This window comes from Meles meles, chromosome 20 (genome assembly GCF_922984935.1).
Source record: "Meles meles chromosome 20, mMelMel3.1 paternal haplotype, whole genome shotgun sequence".
NCBI lineage: Eukaryota > Metazoa > Chordata > Mammalia > Carnivora > Mustelidae > Meles > Meles meles.
This window is the reverse complement of record NC_060085.1, coordinates 31,373,200-31,393,583: the sequence shown is the minus strand read 5'-3', so window position 1 is coordinate 31,393,583 and position 20,384 is coordinate 31,373,200. Positions and strand designations below refer to the sequence as shown.

The 20,384-nt window shown below is 38.7% G+C and overlaps 1 protein-coding gene across 1 annotated transcript; it reads left to right on the top strand.

The window, feature by feature from the left end:
- The first annotated feature begins 14,420 nt into the window (after window positions 1–14,420).
- LOC123932972 (PEST proteolytic signal-containing nuclear protein-like) lies at window positions 14,421–15,025 on the top strand. The gene has a single exon (XM_045991774.1). The coding sequence runs from the start codon at window positions 14,433–14,435 to the stop codon at window positions 14,967–14,969; it is 537 nt and encodes a 178-aa protein (XP_045847730.1). The 5' UTR covers window positions 14,421–14,432; the 3' UTR covers window positions 14,970–15,025.
- The last annotated feature ends 5,359 nt before the right edge of the window (window positions 15,026–20,384 follow it).

Here is a 20,384-nt window from a genome sequence, read left to right as displayed (position 1 = left end):
AAGTGAATTTTCACCTTGGGGGTGGTCGGCACCCCAATCCCTATGTTGTTCAAGATGCAACTGTATAATCATAGAAAAGAACAGCAATTCTCAAACTTCGGTTCATACCAGAATTACCACAAGAGCTTTAAAATATCCTAATACCTGGGCCACACATGAATTTCATCTGAAATCCCTGCAGGCAGACCCCTGGCATTGCTTCTTTAAAGCTCCCAGGTACTTAAAGTTGCAGCCAGGTTGGATGACCAGGGGTGTTGTCCTGACCCCTCTTGACCGCAGGGGTCAAGAGTCAGCCTGCGGAGCCAGCCTGCCAGGGTTGGAACAGTGCCTCCAAGTCTCTCCAGAGTTTCCTGGCCACCAGAGCTGGCCACCTGAGGGTAAGGAACACACAGCCTCCCTTCTTAAGGAAACTGACCAGAATCTAATGCTGTTCCTTCAACCAACCCTTTCTTAGGCCCTTTTCTGAAATATTTAACTCTCAGTCATTTTAATATGGTGTTCCATCTAAGTCATTGGAAACCTCCAGAAACATGGTAATGGCTTGCTTCCAAACACTCATTACGTGTCTGAATTTGTATAAGTTTACTGAAGTACAACATCCATCAGGAAGGGTGTGCACTTCATAATTGTACAGCGGGACGAGTTTTCACAAACTGAACACAACCACGTGATGAAGCCCTTTGACCAAGAAACCCGCCAGGGTCTGCTCTATTGAAGGTTACTACTCACTTCACGTCTGGGAGTGGATTAATTTTGCCTGTTTGGCGTTTATATGAAATTATAAAATATATACTCTTTCATCTGGTTTCTTTCATTTCACATATGACAAAACACATTACTTCTTCATCTCTTTGAGATTTAAAAAGGGAAAACCATGCAGCAAAAACAAAAGAAACGAATTATAAATAATATATTTGATTCACTACCTAGAAAAATCAACGAATCAATGTAAAGGGGTCTATAATTTATTTTTTAGAAGACAGTTATTCATTTTTCTTCAAAGAATAAAGAAACTTTTAGATTGCCTGTTTTACCAACTCATTCATAGACCTGTCAGTGTGCTTTTGCATAATGTATTATTATTTAGAAAACAACGTGAATATAGATCGTTTTTAAAGGCTTTGCTAGATAGGCAGGCAAGGCCAACTCTGTGTGCCCTATTAGTAGATTACAATGGTCCATAATCCAAAATTCATTTTTATTTCATGTGGGGTTGAATGCTTTCAGGGACAAATGTGAACTCACAGTGATAATTTTAAGCTACTAACAATATTAGTCTAAAAAGACCTCTTCATTTATTTAACAAATTTTGGGTGCTAGAAATAACATGTTGAGCAAAACAAACTTGGTGTTGCCCTGATGAATCTTATAGTCTCGTGAGAGTCTGGTATTTATCCCAAAATCTTGCAAATAAACTGAAACAATGTTAAGGGCTTGTTGGAGTTAGAGATAGATTCCTTGCAGATGTGACGGTAGAGCTGATGTTAAAAGCACAATAACAAAGGAATGATGCTAGGACTTAAAACAGCCTTGAAACTTTACAGACTGCGTGTACAGACATTGAGTGCAAGGCCTCAGAGGTGTTTGCCCAGAATACTCTCCATCATTCCTGCTAGTAGCCAGCGCACGCGCATACACACGGCACGCACACACACACTGCTGTTCAGCTCTTATGCAACCTCAGGTGTCAGCTGAAATTTCTCTTTCTTAAGGAAGAAGTCCCTGGATGTTCTTCATGCGCCTAAAGTAGGTCAAGGTCCCCAGTTTCATACTGTTGCATTGCTCCTCAAGTCTTTCTGGCATTGGCGATAGATTTCCTCCCCTTCTTTTGTAAAAAATATGAGATGATCTATAACACATGCTTCACATAATGCCTTGTACCTCATAAATATGCCAAAAACAGTAGCTATTTGTGCATTTAATGTGTACCATCTCTGCAAAAACACTCTCATCTCTATGAGGGCAGGAAGCATATGTCACATTTTCCCCAGGAACCCTAACTCTGGACCTGGTGCTCATCACTCAACTACAGTGTGAAGGCATGCGGGTCAGACTGCTGGGTTTGAATTCCCTGCCAGCACTGTGACCTTGGGGGCAATTTGTTTACATTCATTTGCTTGCATGTCTTGTCAGAAGCCAGACCCTATCCTGAATCTTACCTCACAGGGTTGAGTGTTTATAAATTGAAAGGAGCAGTGCCTAGCTCATAGTAAGGGATTTATGCATTAACTAAAGTACTATTAGGTAAACTACTACCTTTCCACTCTGTCTCCTTTAATGCTACACTAATATAGTCTTAGCATCTAAGAGAATAGAACAGAACCATACAACATGGTTTCTCCAGAGCCACTTCTTACAGCTTGGGTCCTTGTAGCTGAGTTAACGGAGCCTTGAAACTTACTGGAAAAGACCTACCTTGAGAGCCCCATTGAAAAAACTTGTATTTTTAAACACTTTGCCCTTCTTCTCTCTTCCCACTCTACCAGTTGGGTTTCTTTCCGACCTAGAGATGGCTTCATGTTTTTCAGTTTCCAAGGAATTTTATATCTTAATCCTTAATTCCAGGATTTTATATCTTAAGGAACTGAGAGATCATCTACTCCAGCATCAGTAACTTTTATAAGGAGAAACTGAGACCAGACACAAAAAATGAGCGGAAAAGGTCATGCAGTGAGACTACAGAAGATCAGGGATGAAGAGGCAAACACCTTGACTCCAAAAACAGTGTTCTTTCTCACATACCACCCAATTTCCCAATTGCTTTGGTTAATATTGTTGATATCTTTAGAACAGAGGAATGTGGCCCCATGTAATGGGAAAATGCAGGAATAGCTTTTTTGATCTTTTCTGAAATGAAAATTGTAGCACAGATAATAAATATGCAAAGCAATACTAATTTGTACACCTTAAATACATTAAGGGTAATAACTATTGCTTACTACCATTTGTCATTGTGTGAACCACAAAATATGTATCGTCATGAAATCCTTAAAAAATTTGGAGCAAAAGATGAACATAACTATTAAAGTCTCCTTAGCCAAGAGGTTAAATGACTTGCCCAAGGTCACACAACTTGTAAGAACTATGATTTGAGCTACACGAATTTACTCTAGAATAGTACTGCCCAAAAGAAACATAATGCAAGCCATTCAGTTTTTAATTTTCTGGTAACTATACTTAAAAAGTAAGGAAAAACAGGTGAAATTAATTTTAACAGTATTTTCTACTTAAATCAGTATATCCAAAATATTATTTCAATACATAATCAGTGTAATGTTTATTAATGAGCTATTGAATATTCCTTTTAACCATATTAAGTTTTGAAATCTAGTGTGATTTTACACATATAGCACATCTCCATTGGAAGGCTAAATTTTCAGCAGAAATACTTGATTTGTATTTAGATTTCATAAAATTTACAGTTGAGAAAGAAGATTCACATAACCAGATTGTTCTAAGCATACTTCACAGTTTCCCATAGCTGAATGGGGTATCCACATTTTAAGTTGAATTTAATATAATATTAAATAAAATTTAAAATGTAGTTTTGCAATCCTGGTAGCCACATTTCAAGTAGTCAGCAACTATGTGTGACTCGCAGCAAGAGTCCTTTTCCGCATCACTCCTGAGCCAAAGCCCTAAGTGCTATGCCCCTCTGTATCCTTTATCACGACACTAACAACATCCTGTTGCTACAAGGACAGAATCTCTAGAAGCCAAGAGAGTGAGAACTGAGCTGTACACTACGGTTCACCCAGAGCACTCTATGTGTCTTGGACCCTCAGCTGACATTACCGAAGTTTGGGGTAGGCCCATAAACGTCATCAGGCCTAAATTAGGAATTCAGTGACTTCGTTAAGAATAGAATCTCAGGGTGCCTGGGTGGCTCATTTGGTTAAGCAACTGCCTTCAGTTCAGGTCATGATCCCAGAGTCCCAGGATTGAGTCCTGCATCGGGCTCCCAGGTCCATGGGGAGTCTGCTTCTCCCTCTGACGTTCTCCCCTCTCATGCTCTCTCTCATTCTTTCTCTGTCTCTCTCAAATAAGTAAAAATCTTTAAAAAAAAAATTAGATTCTCAGCAAATACTATATGATTTCACTCATATGTAGAATTTAAGAAACCAAATGAACAAAGGGAGAGGAAAAAAAACAAGAATCAGATTCTTGACTATAGAGAACAAACTGATGGTTAGCAGAGGGGAGGTGGTTGGGGGTTGGGTGAAATAGGTGAAGGGAATTAAGAGTACACTTATCTTGCTGAGCACTGAGTAATGTGTAGATAGACTTGTTGGCTTACTGTATTGTACACCTGGAGCTAATATAACACTGTATGTTAACTATACTAGTATTAAAAAAAGAGCTCAGCAGCAAAGAATATGTCCTTTTAGACTGAATAATTCTACAAAGACACTAATACCTGGGACCTCTCTTTTATTAAGTAAAAGAGAAACAGTGATTCTCTCTAAGAATAAGAGAGCCAAAAGGTCACCTCACCCCCTTTCAATTTGAGAGCATATTTAACTAATTAGAAATTTAATGTTTTGATCATTCCAGTGTAAAAATTCCAACATGGTCGGGAGAAGGTCTGGAAGTGTACATATTCCTCAGAAGCACTTAATTTTTCACATGGCTCACCCAGGACTTCAGAGCATTGCTTCCTTAATTTTTTTTTTAGTAACTTTTTGCATTTGATAAACATTGGAGACTGTACCATGCATTAAATACACATATTATTATCTCATGGGACCCATAAGACAACCAATAGAGAACAGGCTGCTCTCATTCCCACTTTACAGATAATGGAATATTGAAGCTCGTTTTCTCTTTTGGAGCTATGCTATGCTGATATATGCAGAGCCATAGGTTAGAAAAAGAAAAAAAAAAAAAACACAGTGTGTTGGGTGAATCCAAAGAACTTGGGTATTCCCACGAGGAAGATTTCAGCATAGGAAGGGTCAGATCTTGTGCTAAGCTCACAAGTTTGAATTTATCCTGAAGAAAATAAGAAACTACTGGAGGATTTTTAAACAGGAGGCTGACATGATGTTATGGTGTTTTATAGCCTATCAGTTAGAATCTTTTTGTCAAAAGCAAAAGAAACCCCAGTCTAAACTAAAAACATGAAGGAATGTCCTTGAAAAGCTCAGCAGGGTTCAGGTAAACTTTGATCCAGGTGCCTAAAATATATTACCAGGACTTAGCTTCTCTTTCCATTTCTGAACTCCAATTTCTCCTTGCCAGAAATTGTTTTTGGCTGTCTTACTCCCTATGCTCCCAATATAAACATTAACATTTTTCAGAATATATAATCCCTCATTTGTGTCCAGTGCAGGGACAGAGTGCCTGGTTTTCTTGGAACTTACAAAAAATTCTTCTAGTTGAATCTCTGATTGGCCTGATTTGGTGGCATGCCCATTTATGAACTGAACATACAGGTGAGGGGAATAATTCTTCAGTGGGCATAAGCCTGGGTGGCAAGATCTACACCTGGACCTGGGCGTGGAGTCAACTTCACTCCAAAGCCCTTGGCTGAGATTGGAGGAGGAATCCCAGAGGAAGGTCAGCATCGCAGTTTAATGAGCCATTTTTGCTCTCAGGGAAATCTAAAGAGGTTGGCCACTCTACTCCTGACAAGACCAGGCAAGAGGTGTGGTTTTGCCTCTAGAAGCCTAATGCTATGGTCAAATTTCGATGTGACTTAAAACAATTTCTTTTGTGGGGACATTTACATTCTAAAACAAGATAAATATATGAGATAGTAAATGTGGTAATTAACTAGATGGGGGAAATCCTTTCCTAGTATAATGTCTCTTAAAATTTTTATATCTTAAAAAATTTTTTTAAAGATTTTATTTATTTGACAGACAGATCACCAAGTAGGCAGAGACACAGGCAGAGAGAGAGAGAGGAAGCAGGCTCCCTGCCAAGCAGAGATCTCGATGCGGGGCTCGATCCCAGGACCCTGAGACCAGGACCCAAACCGAAGGCAGAGGCTTTTAACCCACTGAGCCACCCAGGCACCCCTATCTTAGAATTTTATAGGTCAGTTATATCTCAATAATACTTAATTTTTTTTTGAAAAAAATTTTTTTTCAGAAGTAGTAAATGTCTTACATGGTGCTCTGGTTTGTGAGTCAGCGGTCCAATAAAGGGCGGAAGGAGAGCACAAGTGGTACAAAGCAAAAGGAGAATAGGCTGGGTGCTTTGTCACTTACACTAGTCAGAGGAAGAAATTCATCAGTCTTCCCTCAAATTTGTAGCCACGGCCAAATAAGACGTTCCATCATTTTCCATCATCATAATTGGTTGGCCCTTTTCTAGAGTGACAGTAATCTCTGTGGTGGGAACTCACTGCAAAATGTAACTACCATTCTCAGCTCTCAAGGAGCAATAAATTTCAACAGGGAAAAAAAGATTGTTTCTGTAAAACAAAGCCAGCAAACATTTCTAACCAGGGAAGTTAGCTTTAAAAGAAAAGTAGAAATTAAAGTTTGGGTTTCAGGATGTGAATTACATGTTTTATTTTCTATGATTGATTTTTACTAGTTAATTAGAATGATGCCTTATTAAATCAAACACTTTCCCCAAGGGATGCTGTAAATCTTTACCTTTTTATCTTTCTTGACAAATAAATTGCATTTTTTGTAGTATCATATCTACTTTTACACCCTAATATTTTTTTATAACAAATGCTCCTAGAAACCACAATTAATGACACATTAACATGAAATCATGAAAGAATGGTTTCCAGTAGGTTCCAACTTCCCTAGGATTGAGACATTTTTAAAAAACGAAGCTTAAATTGAACTTTTCCGCAGTTCTGATATTGTATTTCAGTTTCCACGCTCATGGGACATAAAACAGAAGAATCAAGACACAAGGGCAAAAATAACAGATTGCATCAAATTTTGTTGCACCTTGATGTTAAGACCATCTGCTTGATGAGTCTATAAAATTCATATTTAAATCCCACTACCCTAGAACTTTAGCTTGATGAGGACAGGAATGGTTCTGCTTATTTTCACTGTATCAATGTCTTGCCCATCATAGAAGTTTAAGGAATTTGTTGAGCAAAGAAATTTAACATGGAAACTGATGCTCTAAGGGTGTTGGGTCCATGGTCAAAGGAACGAGACTGATACAAAATGAAGGTCAAGCAAAGCTCTATTTTGCACCAAGCATCAAGAATCAAACTGACCGGGGCGCCTGGGTGGCTCAGTGGGTTAAGCCCCTGCCTTCGGCTCAGGTCATGATCTCAGGGTCCTGGGATCGAGTCCCGCATTGGGCTCTCTGCTCAGCAGGGAGCCTGCTTCTCTCTCTGCCTGCCTCTCTGTCTACTTGTGATCTCTCTCTGTCAAATAAATAAATAAAAATCTAAAAAAAAAAAAAATTAAAAAAAAAAAAAGAATCAAACTGACCAACCAGGCCCGTCTCTTGCAAAGAGGTGACCTCTCTGTGCCTTATAGACGAGCCTTTTTTTTTTTTAAGATTTTATTTATTTATTTGATAAAGAGAGATCACAAGTAGAGAGAGAGAGAGACAGAGAGAGACAGAGAGAGGAGGAAGCAGGCTCCCTGCCTAGCAGAGAGCCCGATTCAGGACTCGATCCCAGGACCCTGAGATCACCACCTGAGCTGAAGGCAGGGGCTTAACCCACTGTGCCACCCAGGTGCCCTACAGACTAGCTTTTAAGGGCAAAGACCATGTGGTTGAGCCTGGCCAAGCACAGGTGACCAATGAGATTGTAACACACAGAGAAAGCTGCACAGTCATGCTAGGTCACACATAAGTGACCAATTGAATTACAATTTACCCTAGTAGATATTTGAACTAGCCTATCACCTGGGTCAGAATTGGCACCCAAAAGGCGCCCAAAGGGCAGGGCCCATACTCCTTGGTAACTAGGGAGACAGTATGCGCCCCCACTTATCGGATGTCTCCACCTGGCCTGACCCACCCTTGTATTTGGGCTTTGTTACCTGGGACTGGTTTCCAGGTCTTGTTTTTAAGTAAGTCCCCTGGGGGGAAGGGGGTATAGGGACAGTTTAAGTTTTACTGCATAAACAACAAAATCACTCTTTAACCGGATGGCATCGCTCTGGCTAAATAGGCCCTTACAGGGTCAGTTGAGTTATGTGAGTCTTAGAGCTACAAGAGAATCAAAATTACTTTGTAGTTCTCTTACCCTAAGCCACTGTTCTATTATCTATATAGAATGATAGTAATAAAATACAATATCCCTGAATATACGTCTGTGTCTCCAGCATCATTTCCCCTTCTGCCTTCCCCTCAGCTCCCAATTTTCGTTGGTAATCCGTAAGGTCTTTAAAAATCGGACTCCAGGGGCACCTGGGTGGCTCAGTGGGTTAAAGCCTCTGCCTTCGGCTCGGGTCATGATCCCAAGGTCCTGGGATCGAGCCCCACATCAGGCTCTCTGCTCCGCAGGGAGCCTGCTTCCTCCTCTCTCTCTGCCTGCCTCTCTGCCTAGTTGTGATTTCTCTCTGTCAAATAAATAAAATATTAAAAAAAAAAAAAATCGGACTCCATTCCCAGCTCGAGGAGCACATGACCTAAGTTAAGCCACCTTCTGGCTGCAGTGTTTTGTTCCGAGTAGCAAGTGACCCAAGCCAATCCAATCAGACCGACTTTCAGAACTTCAACAAGAGATGTTCTTGTATATATTTTCTTTCTCTAGATAGAATGAACTCTCCATGTGAGGCCTTCAACACCTGCAGGAATGTGCAGAGTAAGCCCCGTGGCAGAAGCAGCCACCTTGTCATTATGTGGGAAGCCATTCACCAGGACATAACTAAGAGAAGTAAGGGAATGAGAGCCAGAGTCCATTGTAAATGTCTAGATCAAACCACACCTGAAAGTGTGACTTGCCATAGCATGCTCTGCCACATGAAGTGACACAGTTCACTTTGTTGTCTGAGTTTTTTCCAAAAAAACCCTCATTTGTGTAATAATGGACCACTCTGTGTAATAAAGAGAGTTTTTCAAGGGAAAAGGAGTATGACCAACCCAATGACATTTGTAGAGCTCCAACCACATGCAGGTATGGTGATAACCACCTAACACAGAATATCTAATATTTACAACATCTATGTGAGGTAGTAACTATATTATTCCATTTTATAAGTGAAGAACCTGAGGGACCCAAAGGTTAAATGATGTGCCCGAGATCACAGAGCTACTAAGTGGTAGCATATGGCACCAGAACCCACCCAGTTAATCACTGTACTGGAATACCTAAAACCACATCGCCTCTGTTCAGACACACAAGAGGCAACTTTCCCACTCAGGGCCTTTTAATTTGTATTTCCCTCTGCTTAAGAAGTTTGTTCTGTAATTTTTGTCTTAGGTCAGCTTGCCCTTCTGAAGTGTCCTCCCCTGACCACCTTATCTAAAAAAGGACCCTCCGGGTGTTGACCAAGAATGAATTCACTGAAAATTTAAGCCAAGAGATATCTATTTGGGCAATTAGAATTTCAATTTGGGAGACACAGATTTAAGTAGAAACCTAGATTGTGTTTCAAGGAAGACAAAGAGGGGGCAGGGTTATGTAGGGAAAGGGCTATGAATGTATTCCTTATTTGGGTCCTCTGTTCCTTATTTGGGTCCTCTGTGCAAAAAGGGAATTGAAACCGGATTAACTGGGATTGGTTGAGTTATTATGCAAATGAGGAGGCTTGTTAAATCACACTGACTCCTTTTAATGTGATGAATACAAATGATGCAGGTGTCATGGTGAGAAGGAAGTTAAGTACAGGCCGAGGGCTTCCTTTTAGCTGAAAGATTTTTAAGAAGTTTGTGAGTTCTGCAATGAGAATGTGCATAAATTCATCTTCTCACATAGCCTCCCAACCCTATTTTAAAAAGAGATTTTTTTAAATCTCTTTTAAAAAAAAGAGACCCTATTTTTTAAAAAGCTGGGTTTTCTTGCTCCATATTGAAATCTTCTTGTACATTTCCCCCTTTTGATTGAGATCTTTTTTGACAAGAAGCTTTAGAAGCTTTAGAATTTCTGTTTGGTTCCATTGTGTTGCCAGAGTGGTTAGTACCTGCTCTGGGTCCACCATGGCCCTCAGAATGGTTATGTATCTTTAAGCCTGTAGTGTGAGAGTCCTAGGACTACATTTGTGTAATAAAGAGAGCTTTTAAGAAGAGGGCCTTTAGGCTACACTAAAGTCTTATTTCCTGTTGTCAAAGGGTAGGTCTAATTAATATTTTCAAGTCTCTGAATAACAATTATTTTGACATTTTGAGTAACAGAACCACCTCAGGAAATACACATTACAAAGAGCTTAAACATAACAATTAAGATACAGGTTAGCGGGGCGCCTGGGTGGCTCAGTGGGTTGGGCCACTGCCTTCGGCTCAGGTCATGATCTCAGGGTCCTGGGATCGAGTCCCGCATCAGGCTCTCTGCTCGGCAGCGAGCCTGCTTCCCTCTCTCTCTCTCTGCCTGCTTCTCTGCCTACTTGTGATCTCTCTCTGTCAAATAAATAAATAAAATTAAAAAAAAAAAAAAAAAGATACAGGTTAGCATAATGACTAATAGTGTAACTTGCAAACCTGAATGCAAAAGAGCCCCAAATCCTGAAGGGAGCCAACCAAAAGTATCAAAAAAGTAAACGTTAAACCACAGGGAAAATTTTTAAAGTCCCTTTACAGACTTGACCGATTTAAGTAGTTTAGTAGTTCCTAATTGTACCTGTTATGGAGTATTTATCCATATGCAGCAAGAGGTATTAGTCACTTTTCCTTTGCTCAGCTAAAAGATTATCGGGGGCCATATTGTTACCAAGAATAACTTTGGCCAGAAAGTCTAAGGATCTTTGTTGGGCAGCTTATACTGCAGAATCTATTGCTTTAGCAGTAGATTCTGCAATAATTTCAAGAATGAAGAAGTTCTTGATCCTAGCCTCATTTATTTTTATCCCTAACCAGAAAAGTAGGAACCTCATAAAAGGAGTAGATCCTGAATCATGAAAGCCTCCTAGCAGATCCTGTCTAACATGATGTAAATTTGGGGAGTCAACAAATGAGATATCTTGCTTTGCTTATGAAAATGAGAGACACAATTACATTTTGTCCTAACCCAAAATAAAAGATTGTTGAATAAAAATGGCAAGACTAAGTAAACATCCTAGTCTTGTTCCTGGTCTTAGAGAAAAAGCTCTTAGTTATTCAGAATTGAATACAATGTTGACTGTGAGTTTTTCATATATGGCTGTTATTTTGTTGATCTATGTTCTGTCTAAACCTGCTTCATTGACTGTTTTTATCATAAATGGATGTTGAATTTTGTCAAATGCTTTTCTGTCTCTGTTGAGATGATCATATGATTTTTAGCCTTCATTTTATTAATGTGATATATCATGTTGATCGATTTGTAAATAATGAGCCATCCTTTATTTCTGGGATAAATCCCACTTGATTGTGGTGAATGATCTTATTAATGTATTGTTGAATGAGGTTTGCTAATATTTTGTTGAGGGTTTTTGCATCCATATTCATCAGGGATATTGGTCTGTAGTTTTCTTTTTGTGGTGTCTTTGTCTGATTTTGGAATCATACCTCATAGAATGTATTGGAGGCTTTCCTTCCTTTTCTGTTTTTTGAAATAGTTTGAGGAAAATAGGTATCAACTCTTCTTTAAATGTTTGGTAGAATTCACCTGTGAATCAATCTAGTCATGGACTTTTATTTTTTGATTACTGATTTAATTTAACTACTTGTAATTGTACTGGAAGTCCTAGCCACAGCGCAGCGATCAGACAAGAAAAAGAAATGAGAAGCATCCATATTGGTAAAGAAGAAGTTAAACTCTTACTATTTGTAGATAACATAATACTATATACATAGAGAATCCTACAAACTCCACCAAAAAACTACTAGAAGTAATAAATGAATTCAGTAAAGTTGTAGGATACAAAATTAATACCCATAGTTAGCCTTTCTATACACTAATAACAAAGTAACAGAAAGAAATTAAGGAAATAACACCATTTATAATTGCACCAAAAAGAATAAAATACCTAGGAATAAACTTAAACAAAGAGGTGAAAGACCTGTACTCTGAAAACTGTAAGATATTGATGAAAGAAATTGAAGATGATACAAATGGAAAGATACTCCATGCTCATGGGTTTGGAATGATTAACATTGTTAAAATATCCATATTACCTAAAGCAATCTACAAATTCATTGCAATCCCTATACCAACAACATTTTTCACAAAACTAGAACAAATAATTCTAAAATTTATATAGAACCACAAAAGACCCAGAATAGCCATACCAATCTGGAGAAAGAAAAACAAAGCTGGAGAAGCTGGAGGTATCACAATTCCAGATTTCAAGATATACTACAAAACTATGCTACTGGCATGAAACAGTGTGGTACTCGTACAAAAATAAACACATAAATCAATAGAACAGAATGGAAAGCCCAGAAATAAACCCATAATTAGAAGCCCATTAATCTACGACAAGGCAAAAATATTTAAGGGGGAAAAGACAGTCTTTGGTAAATGATACTGGGAAAACTGGATAGCCACATGTAAAAGAATGAAACTGAGCCACTTTTTAATACCATACACAAAAATAAATTTAAAATGTATTAAAGATCTAGATGTGAGACCTGAAACCATAAAAATTGTAGAAGATAACAGACAGTAATTTCTCTGATATTGGCTATAACAACGTTTTTTTTAGATATGTCTCCTAAGACATGGAAGCCAAAGGACAAATAAACTGTCCAGCATCTCTACAGAACTAGGTATCTCTTGGAGCCTTCTTTAGCTGTGCAATGTGCATCCAAGGCTTAATGCCTTCTAGGTTTGTAGCACTGTCAATGATCAGGATTACTTGGTAAGGTCCTTTCCAATGGGTCTCAAAGGCTGGCATCTCTAATGACATTTCCAGAATGCCCAGTCACCAGGCACAAAAATGAGACCAACTGGATCCTTTGAATTGGGATGCAGGAATCACCACCCACCCCTTTTTTTAACATGTTGATGATAAGCTCGAGTATAAGACACTAGAGATGTATGGTGGCTGGTCATACTCATGTGAGACAAGATATCAGCAGAAAGTTGTATATCAATAGAATTCCAAGAAGTTTGCAAAATTTATGTTAGGGCTCATATGATTTGCTCACCCTCATATGGTGGTCCCTTGATCACTGGGGATCAGGTAAGGTATGCCGCAAATGGGAAACACGTTATCTCACAGTTTCATTGCTACTGTCAGGGCATCAGCCTTGCAGCAGAAGACTTCAACCCATGTAGAAAACATATATGCAGTAATAAGAACATATTGATAACCCATCCTAAGTGGCCATTGAATGAAGTCCAACTGCAGGTGTTTAAATGGCTCAGAGGGAGGAAGGTAACTTTGGGAACAAAAAAGTTTTCCTAGGAATATGGACCTGCCTGTAAACTGTGCCACCTTGTGGAAGTATCCCCACCAATGTCTATTCATAATTTGAGTCATCTTAAATATCCTATGGTAGGTAAAGGCATGCAAAGAACAAAAATGATTTGCCAGGGTGGCTGTCTTGGTTGCCCATGGTTCCAACTATTGATTTAATTTACAGCCATTGTGTATCCACCTTAATTTCTCTAATTCAGGAGCAGACAATTGCCATGTTACAAGGACATCAGGATGGTCAAAGTTGGATAAGGGACCATTTTTTGCAGAAGCAGAATGGATTTTATCCACACATGTTACAATCATTATAGACTCTCTTACTGCTGCCTCTGCATGAGAATCAGCTGGATCACATATGAAAATCTTTCCAAAGATAACTTTTCCACAATCCTTCTACAACTTTCATTTTTTTTAACATTCAGATTTTGTTTTAAGTTTTCCCTAAGTAACCAGCCTCACTTTAGAACAAAATTACTTTCTTTTGCCTTAACAAAAATGCATTTCCGTTCCTCATATTTTCTTACCAAGAACACACATCCTACTTTCCTACAACAAGAAGGTATTTCCTTTATTATTTTTAGTCGCTTTGATTATATACATTAATTTAATTTTTAACCCTCAAAAATCTTAACTAAGTAAAACTAGATAGTAAGCAATTGTGAACTATCTGTTATATCAGCATTCTTTAGCTTGGCAAATTTATGAATACATTTCATAATTTCTAGAAACATGTACATTTTAAATAATACAAACTTTCAATATTGCACAAAACACATTTATTAACAGATCCAGTTCCTCTGTAATAAGGAAGCTAAAATTAGATAAACCAATGTTCAGTAATTACTATTTTATTCTATTTGGAAATGATCTAGATATTTAGTGAAGTAACTCTGTACTTAAACCAACTCAGCAAGACTTTATGGTTTTAGGTTACCAAAAAGATTTGGGGGACTATTTAAAAGTTTGCCTAAAAGGGAGGCCGCGGCGGGGAAAATGGCGGATGGGAAGGCGGGAGAGGAGAAGCCTGAGAAACCGCAGCGAGCTGGAGCCGCCGGAGGACCTGAAGAAGCAGCAGAAAAACCTGTGAAAACTAAGACTGTTTCTTCCAGTAATGGAGGGGAAAGTTCCAGTCGCAGCGCTGAGAAGCGATCAGCTGAAGAAGAAGCTGCAGACCTCCCAACAAAACCTACAAAGATCTCCAAGTTTGGATTTGCCATAGGTAGTCAGACGGCAAAGAAAGCTTCAGCCATATCCATCAAACTTGGATCAAGTAAGCCTAAAGAAACTGTTCCAACGCTTGCTCCAAAAACCCTTTCAGTAGCAGCAGCTTTTAATGAAGATGAAGATAGTGAGCCAGAGGAAATGCCTCCAGAAGCAAAGATGAGGATGAAGAATATTGGAAGGGATACACCAACATCAGCAGGGCCAAACTCCTTCAATAAAGGAAAGCATGGTTTTTCTGATAACCAGAAGCTCTGGGAGCGAAATATAAAATCTCATCTTGGAAATGTCCATGACCAAGACAATTAAATGATGTGTTGAAATTGGGGTGTGGGGTGGGTGTAAAGGTAAAAGGAACAGTTTCCTTTTTTAAAGAATGGTATAAGACTATCTTTGGAGCCGCCTTTTTTTTTTTTTTTAAAGATTGAGTGGTACACTAATAAATGAGAGTTTGAAAAAAAAAAGTTTGCCTAAAAAATTTTTTTTTAAACATCTGCTCATTTTATTTTTAACGATTATGCTTAGATTACTTGTAAACACCTCATGAGGTATGAAAGTCAGTATTCTTCCAAGATTTTTTTTTTAAGATTTTATTTATTTATTTGACAGAGTTGTATTAGCTTATGAAAAAGAATGGAGAACATTCTGGGTAACGTAACTGGGAGCTTTGCTGTGAGATAGGTATCTTTTACGTGCATCTTTTAAATCAATGCTTAGGAGAAAAACAAAAAACAAAACCCCTGGGTCATTCCTAACTATTGAAAACATAAATCCTAGTCCACTGCAAAATACTTTAGACTTACTTATTTATTTATTTTATTTTATTTATTTATTTGACAGACTTATTTTATTTATTTATTTGACAAAAGTAGGCAGAGAGGCAGGCTGAGAGAGAGAGTGGAGGAAGCAGGCTCCCTGCTGAACAGAGAGCCGGATGCGGGCTTCCATCCCAGGACCCTAGGATCATGACCTGAGCCCAAGGCAGAGGCTTTAACCTACTGAGCCACCCAGGTGCCCCCAAGATATTTTTTAAAAACATTTTGCAATGCATATTATCAACTTATTTGACTTTAAGTAGACAGAGGCAAAGTACAAATTTTAAGTTTAGTGCTGATAACTCTAAAGACATGTTTATTTTAATTAAACTAACAACTGAATATCTTTCCAGATCACGTAAACTTGAAACTTATGTGGGTTAGCATTTATTATATTTTTGACAATTTTTGTGAATATCAAATCCACTTAAGTCCTTAATTTTTAAGCCAATTAGAGAGAGCTCTTTTACAAATTAATTAATTTTACAAATTAATTTTGGCAATATCATTCAGAGATAGAAAGTAGTACATACTTACAGCACATGTCAACATATAAGCAGGCCAAACAGGGATTTAATAGTTACTGTTATAAAATTTTTAGCCCTGAGACAAGCAAGTATGATCATATAGAATTGACTAGTTTATAAAAGGACAACTGGGGCCTATCTGTCTATTTATGGTGGGTGGAATAAGTTAAGATTACCTGTTCAAATGGCTTGAGAATTTTTCTGCTGATATTTGTGGAGAAGACACTTAAGATTTGCATTTGTCCTTGACAAGTAACCTTATGGAAACTGTGGACTAGATTTTGGGCAAGGGTACTTCGAAAGCCATTTATATTTTTAAAAGTCCTCTTTTTCCTTTTTTTTTTTTTAAGTCTTGGGAATTGGGGATGATCTAGATAAGAGTTCCCAGAGAGGTTATAACCTTATAAGAGTTTCTAAGCCTTCTGAGATAAAAGAGATAAGGAAGTTTTGGGGATTGGTGAAAAGGATGGGCTGAAGCACTGAATTGTTTCTGGGCCCTTATTTCTCCTTTTGCAAGGATTTATGAGATAAGGACTGACACTCCCAACTCCTCAAAGAATTGAGTTAAAACTTAAATGATCTCCTATCCAACTACATCATCCTCAATTTGATTCTTTCCTTCTGAGTATATAGTTCTAATTTTAATTGAGGGAAGATGGCCTCAAAAACTTCCTTCTAGGCGCTGAATATCAGCTTCCACTGACCCAACTTTTGACTACAGAGCTACTTAAAAAAATTCTTGCCAGTTTTTAGCCAGGACAAACAAATATATTTCTGGCAGTACTAAATAACCCCCTCTTGTGTGTAAAACAGGCCACCAAAGAAAACGTAAAAAATATTACCCTTTTGCAATCCAGAGTCACTCCCAAAGATAGCCAAAAGAAAGAATTGACACTTGTCTGCCCCAGGCAAGCAAGAAAAGATCAGATGGGCATGAGGGTAATAGCAGGGTTGTTTTTGTTTTTGTTTTTGTTTTTTTTTTTTTGAGCCCACAGGGACTCGAATACCTTCAGCTCAAAACAGTTCTCATGCCAAAGTGGCACATTTGGGGGAAACTTGCTCTGAACTCCTTCAGTGCTGCCTCAGAAACTGGGAAGAAGTTGAACAATCCAGAAGCTAACCTGATTTTTTTTTTAATGTGTTATTCCACTATTTCCAAAAATAGATTCTTCTTTTGAGAGAAGGAAAGGGGGGAAGAGAGGTTGGTGGGGCTTAAAACTGACAACATTGCTCCCATATGATTGATGAAGCCCCAGAGCCTCCTTCGTTAGGCTGAACTTGAAAAGGAGCGTGGATGGCTGCGGGATTTAGAGGAACCTCCAGGCTGTCATTATAAAATAGAAGTTCAGCTAAACCAGGATATATAAGTGGAGAACAGGAGAAAGAGGCTGGAGGAGGAGGTGGTAGGAAAGGGGCAGAGACAGTGGGGTGGTGGCAAAGAAAGAACAGGAAAATGTTGGAAGACTTCCCCTTATTTTTTTTTCTTTTAATTTGGAAGTCTCTTGAAAAGGTCTTTAGCTTCTAAAAGTTTAAAATTAACTGCCTGAAGGGAAGGGACCTTTATTGTTTTTCTTTTGAAGGTCTCCAAATGCCAATTAAAATGATTTTCCCATCTGTTTTGTTTGGTTTTATAACCCTCTTCCGGTGGTGCACACACATTCACTAGTTTTGGGATATTGGAAGTGCTCCATTTTGGCCAATGAAGTTTTAAATCAGCCCAGGTAAAGTGACAGAAAGAAGGGCCATATTCTTTAAACAAAAATCCTGCTGGGAGTCCTGAGGGAGGTTGATCATTTATGGTCGATCTAGAAGTTATTTCCCATGATTGTTCTCAAATGACTAAGGCAAGAGGATGAATGTTTGGGGTCAGATGCGTGCTGCTTGAGGACCACTTTTCAAAATGTTGCCAATAGGCCATTCGTCTCTTGTATGTGTCTGGGAGATTCCTGAACACTGAGTGGTATTGGGTTGCTCAAGGCACTGGGATTACTGGTTCCTTAACTATACCTTTCAGATGAGCTATGGAATTTCTTCTCACCCAGGTACAGGGTATGTTCTGTTGGGAGGCCCCATGAGCTTGCTGCACATCATGGACAGAATGCCAATATTTCTGCTAGGTTTCTAGCTGCCTAAACATCCAAAAGGATCTCAAGGACCAATGTCCTTTATGTTTGGAGTCGGACGACCCTCATTTAAATAGCGAGAGAACTAAGGGTTTTGTGTTGGGTAAAGAGAACAACCTAGTTCTAAATTGAAAGACCATGTAGCGACCTGAAAATAAGTTGAGGAGTGTCCAATAAATATCCTGAAACATGAATCCTCTGATGATTAAGGTTATCACCCCTTCAAAGGAGTGAGGGCAGAAACTATTATTTTGTCCAAATAAAGTCTAATCAGAACCTCAGCTAAAAAAATAGGAGGTTTGGATCCAGAAGAACTCTCTGTCAGAACTATGAGGTCTGCCAGTGGAAATGTTAGAGAACAATGGTCTCTTGGAATTATCTTTCATATGTCCACAGCAGTGCTGGGGGTTTGGAGTCAGTTGCTTTGAATATGTTAAGAGATGTCAACCAAAACAGAACTTACCAAAGACTTAAGCAGACAGGCATTTATTTGGGCAAATAGAATTAATTTGAAAGACACAGATTTAATTAGAAACCTAAAATTGTGTTCCACAGAAGACAGGGGGGTGGGCAGGGTTATGTGGCAAAAGACTACAACTGTGGTTCTCAATCAAGTCTTCTATGCAAAACAGGAATTGAAACTAGGTTAACTGGGATTGGTTGAGTTAATATGCAAATGAGGGATTGAAACTCATTTAATTATATTGGCTCCTTTGGAAGTGAAGAATGCAATGATTCAGGTGTCCTGGTAAGGGGAAAGTTAAGTGCAGGCTGAGGTTCTTGCAGGTGGTTAAAGGTTTAAAAAGTTGATGATTGCTCTAGTGAGGTATTTCTCTTCCCACATGGGCTCCTCGTCCTACTTCAAAAAAAGACTCTCTTAGCTAGGATTGCTTTCTCATTTTGAAATCTTTTTTACACCAGAAACTTTGTCTCCCATCACTCTATTTCTTTCATTATAGTCTTATTCTATATTTATTCTCCAATGGAAAGTAAATTCTGTGAAGGCAGAAATCTTAAACCTTGCTCTCTCCTGTATTCTAGAGCTTGACATGAGACAGGCACTCAATAAACATTTGATATTTTTTGTATGAATAAATACATCCATTAATTAGAAATGGTTGTAATTACTGAGGTCATAATCTCTCTCCCATTAATGTATGTTAATGAAATAAAAAGGGATGGAAAGAAATAGAGATACTGTAGAACCCTTGGAAACCATGCTCACTGGTAGATTTGTTTTGCTGTGGCACCGAAGCAGTTTGATGAGTCAGCAGGTCTGCATTCATCTATGAATAGCCAAGTTATCATTGTAAATGTCCTCTGTACCCAGTCATATGGATGGCTACCCAGATGGCTTTTTAAGAGAAGGAGGGAAAGAGTTGTTTCCAAGTTCTTTATGATTCATGTGCACAAAGAGACCAACTGGAGGGGAAATGGAATGAAAGGAGTGCTAAATAAGATCGGCTCTTGGCTGGGTCAGTGTAAATTCAGGACCTCCTTAACGTGCCCTTTCCCTAAACCCACACTTGCGTGAGCACTTTTGGCAAAACTCTCAGCCTAGAGCTGTGCCCTGAAGCACATTTCTTGAGCCCACCCAACTTCAGAACTACAGTGATGGACAGTTCCATGTGCCCTGCCGGTGTCCCACTTCAAGAGTGTAAGTGGGAAAGACTATCACTTTTCTGCCTGAAAAAGTGAATAGGCTCTAAAATATGGGGTAATTAGTGTCCTAGGGACAATCCTCAGCCAATGGAGGATAGAAGTCAGTGAATAAGTGCCCTAGTCTTTCATTCTGTGATTGACAATTTCTCCAAAATTTCCCAAAAGAGACCTCAGTGGAATTGAGCTCTAGTTGCCCACAGTGCAAACCAGTGTAATAATGCAAACTTTATTGACTTTTCCCCTTCCTGTCTCACTCTACCTTCTTTTCCACTATGCCTACTGGTATCCCTTCCCAAATAAACTATCTGCAGCCAAGTCCTTTTCTCAGGATTTGTTATAAAGGGAGGCCTTGAGCAAATTATAGAAAGATTCTCGCAGTGTGAATGCAAATAGAAGCCCTCTCTGATAGAAAATTTATAAAAAGGAAAAAGGTGCTTCTTATAGATTCCCCTAAACAAGCATGACTTATATTTCAGTTTGCCTCCCCACCTCCCTAAACCAGGTGATTTTGTATAGCCCAGAAGTATGCAACTATATACTGTCTCCGTACTCTTTCTACATTTCTTCATTTGTAGCAAAGACATTTCTAAGGTTTAC

Excerpts from the sequence above, each read along its gene's own strand:
- LOC123932972 (XM_045991774.1), top strand. The coding sequence starts at position 14,433 with ATGGCGGATGGGAAGGCGGGAGAGGAGAAGCCTGAGAAACCGCAGCGA.